The sequence below is a fragment of the Aptenodytes forsteri genome, unplaced genomic scaffold (genome assembly GCF_000699145.1).
Source record: "Aptenodytes forsteri isolate BGI_AS27 unplaced genomic scaffold, ASM69914v1 Scaffold252, whole genome shotgun sequence".
Classification (NCBI taxonomy): domain Eukaryota; kingdom Metazoa; phylum Chordata; class Aves; order Sphenisciformes; family Spheniscidae; genus Aptenodytes; species Aptenodytes forsteri.
The window spans coordinates 1470090-1473528 of NW_008794281.1; the positions used below are offsets into that span (position 1 = coordinate 1470090).

Consider the following 3439-nt stretch of genomic DNA (forward strand, 5'->3'; position numbering starts at 1 on the left):
CCCCCCCCCCCCCCCCCCCCGTCTCAGAAAATGACTTTCTTTACTGTTATTTTTGCTGTAAGTGTGGGTTAAATTCAAGCCGTTATGCTTGATTTTTCTTGTGCTTCATCGAAGATTCTGTTGCCTGGACACATTTGAAGTTTTTTCCCAAAGCTGGTATTTAAATTTCGCCATAACCAGATGATTAATGTTCTTCCATACTGAACATTTCCACGGTTAATTGTGTGATTCTGCAGACACTGAGGGAGGGAGGACGAGGTTAAAGGGAAACCGAAATGTCACTGGCTGCACTGCCCCTCGCTCACAAGCTGAGCATGAAAAGGGGAGGGATGTAAGCACACCATCCACAGATACTCTAAAGGGCGGGGGCTGACTTTGACTTAAGTGAACTTCATTTCTTTTAGTGAACTTCTTTGCACAGACAGAAAGTTCTCTCACTTTAAGAAAGTACGTGGGCTTATGTATTCCCACAATGGGAATGTACATATGGGCTGCATTCCCTCAAGAACCCTGTTTACTGGTAATCCTTTTTCTGTTTTGCTTTTCACATATGTCACGTAGTCAAATGGTGTTCAGGGTGCTTGTCTTTAACTGCTGGTTTGAATTGACGGGTGCCTCATGATTTAGCTAGCCTCTGCTACCTTAGAGAACAAGGCAGGATGCTCTTTCACATGGAGCGTTTCAGCGTGGAAGAAACCCAGCCTGAGGGGGGACCGTGCAATTTAAATGTTTTATGGCAATTATGCTGTGACTATCCTAAACCGTAGTCTGGATTGCAGAGACCCATTTCCTAGGACAAATTGTTCAAACTGTTGCCATGTTTGACACCGTTAATGGATTGATGCTGCTTAATTTGTCCCCAAACTTAGATTTGACTTCGAATAAACACTTTGCTGGTGCTTTTTTATCTGTAGCACAGGAGTTAAAAATGGGGGAGGACTGTTCTTATCAGGACAGATTTTTTCCAGAAAGCACAGCACTAAGCTTGGAATTGTCTTCAAAGCTGGCTCTGTTCTCAAGACATGCTTTGCTTTCTTTGTTAGATGTATTTTTTCTGAGCTGTGACAAACAAAGGAAAGGAAGAATTTTTTTGTAACAGAGTCCTATCACTTCATCTCTGGACCACAATTTCTCTTGAGGATCCTTTGGGAAGTTACGGCTTGATGGACCTAAACAACTGGAGTGCACAGTCTCCCATAACATGTATTCTCTCTTCTTTTTTACAATAAAGAAGACAGTTTGGCCCTAGGTCCACAGTTTTCTTTTTCCCTATGGTAAAGAGAGGCAAAATGAAATAGCTAGCTTACAGTCTTTTTTTTTTTTTTGTCTTTTTTTTTTTTGGAGTCGTGCAAGCAACATAGCATTTCTTGTGCTACGGTATCCTGGCTTCCTAATGAATGGCTTTCTAATGATGATTGTGGATTTGCCCTCTGATTCACAGGTGGGATGGCACAACGTGAAGTGCTTGAGTCCACAACATTTGAGTCAGATCCATGTTCTTTGTGTCGCACAATACAAGAGCAATACTGCTTTTATTTCTACCACATATAACTCTTCCGAATGTTTGAATCCCCTCATTGTCAGTATATAGGACCTAATTTTGTCCGAGCTATTTAGTCTTTTGCCTTGGTGGGTGTTTTGCAGACCTGTAAGAGCTTGCAGGATCATTTCTCATCAAAGATAATATATCAGTTGTATAATTAGAACATGCAGGCTTCGGGTTCCCTAAACTTACGCTAAAACGGGATATGAGGCCCAGCCAGCTAATGAACAGAATGAATATATTGAACACAGAAACCCTGCGGCTCCTATGGAAACGTGCCAAAGAACATTGGGTGCTCCGTTTTTAAACACGTATATGCATACATACTGTGCGGTTTTTGTTTCTTCACTTTTTTTCTCTTCTGCTTTGTTGTATTTCTGGGGCTTTACTGTACAGCCAGTCTAAACCTTCAGGCAGGTCTAACGGTCCAGCCAGTCCAGTCCTCTTCTGCCCCCTGCTCGCATCAGTTTATTTCAGAATATGCTGTCTGTCTTTCTTATTGGAGGGTTGTTTCTTGTTCAGTGTCATGACATCAGTGATTAAACTGCACTGAAGTTTTTCTTTCTTTTCAATTAAGGAACAAGCTAAAGCCAAAAAACAAACTCCACTGCCATCTCCTACCACGCAGCCAGCTGAGCAGAAGGCACCCTCAAGCCCAGTCTACGAGGTTTGTTAGAATCACTTTCGGTACCTGATTTTTGATCCTAAGCGTAGGAACCTTTTTACAAAACCCTGATGAACCTCACCTCTATTTCTGCAGGATGCAGTTTCCTATGAAGCAGACTCTGCCTACAAGAATTCCAGCGCAACGTATTCAGCTGCGCGTGAGCCAGAGTCCGGCTACAAAGCTGCAGAGTCGGACTACCAAGAAGCAGTGAGTCAGCAAGAGGCAGAATATGAACCAGAGACTGTCTATGAAGTGGCAGGGGCAGGAGACCATTACCAAGCAGGTAGAGTGTTCGTTTCTGATGTGAAACCCTTTAAAGTAAAGATTGTTTCCTTGGGCAACGACTTAATGAATAGTTGTGCTGATAGCACACTGTCCTAGTTTTCTGAAGTCTTAGTCTGATGAGACTTTTTAGATTCTCCACCAACAAACTTTAATTAGGAAATTAAGATATGGCTAGAGCAAGGTTGAAACTACTTAACTTTTGTGAGATGACATTGGAATAATTACAGTGCTCTCTAGAGCGTCAGTTCAAAAAGAAATGTAGGGGTAACCATTTCCACCCTGTGTAATGCAGCTCAGCTTGAGAAGAAAGCACAGATATGGAGATGAAATGTGTGTTGAGCCAGTGCTGGCCTACCAAGCAAAAAATTCTGTCAACAGTTCTTGGACTTCGAAATTGATGTGATGTGTTCTGTGCCTATGAGGGAGTGGAGTAAGGATGTCTGAAACTAATGAAACTGAAAGGATACAGTTCTTTCGAATTCCTATTTTTCTCATCTCTTCTGGTTACTAAATGAGGGGTGAAGAATGAACCTGCTTGCTCTGGTACGAAAACCTGGAAATTTTAAACAGGCCCCTTCCTCCCCCCCACGTGCACCCTTAACAAGGTATTAAGTAGTCTCTTACACACTGATCTTGGGCTCGGTTGTTCTGTCACATTTTACAAAAGTGTTACAAGGCCGATCGTGTTTAGTTTATACTGTATTAAATGCCTACTTGTGAATGCTTCCTTTCAGGCTGTAATTGTGTATGATTTAGGGGAAAAAAGCCATTTCAGAAGGTACGTCAGCACTGCTAAAAACGTGTATAGTTTGTTCCCTGCTTCCTGTGTGGGTTAGCGGTAGAATTAAAGGATTTGCGCCACAGAAAAGAACTTGGGGTGATAGGTAGTGTGCTTCATGCTTTTAATTTGTTTCTTCTCTCTCTCTCCCCCCCCCCCCCCCACT

General features: G+C 42.4%; 1 protein-coding gene across 2 annotated transcripts in view; it reads left to right on the plus strand.

Annotated features, from left to right (window-relative positions):
* CTTN (cortactin) overlaps window positions 1–3439 on the plus strand; it is a 25772-nt gene that overhangs the window by 19653 nt on the left and 2680 nt on the right. For both annotated transcript variants that reach the window (XM_009286541.2, XM_009286533.2), the window contains 2 exons: window positions 2121–2210; window positions 2304–2493. In XM_009286541.2, the coding sequence (XP_009284816.2) occupies window positions 2121–2210; window positions 2304–2493 (280 nt within the window). The remainder of the gene's footprint in view (window positions 1–2120; window positions 2211–2303; window positions 2494–3439) is intronic.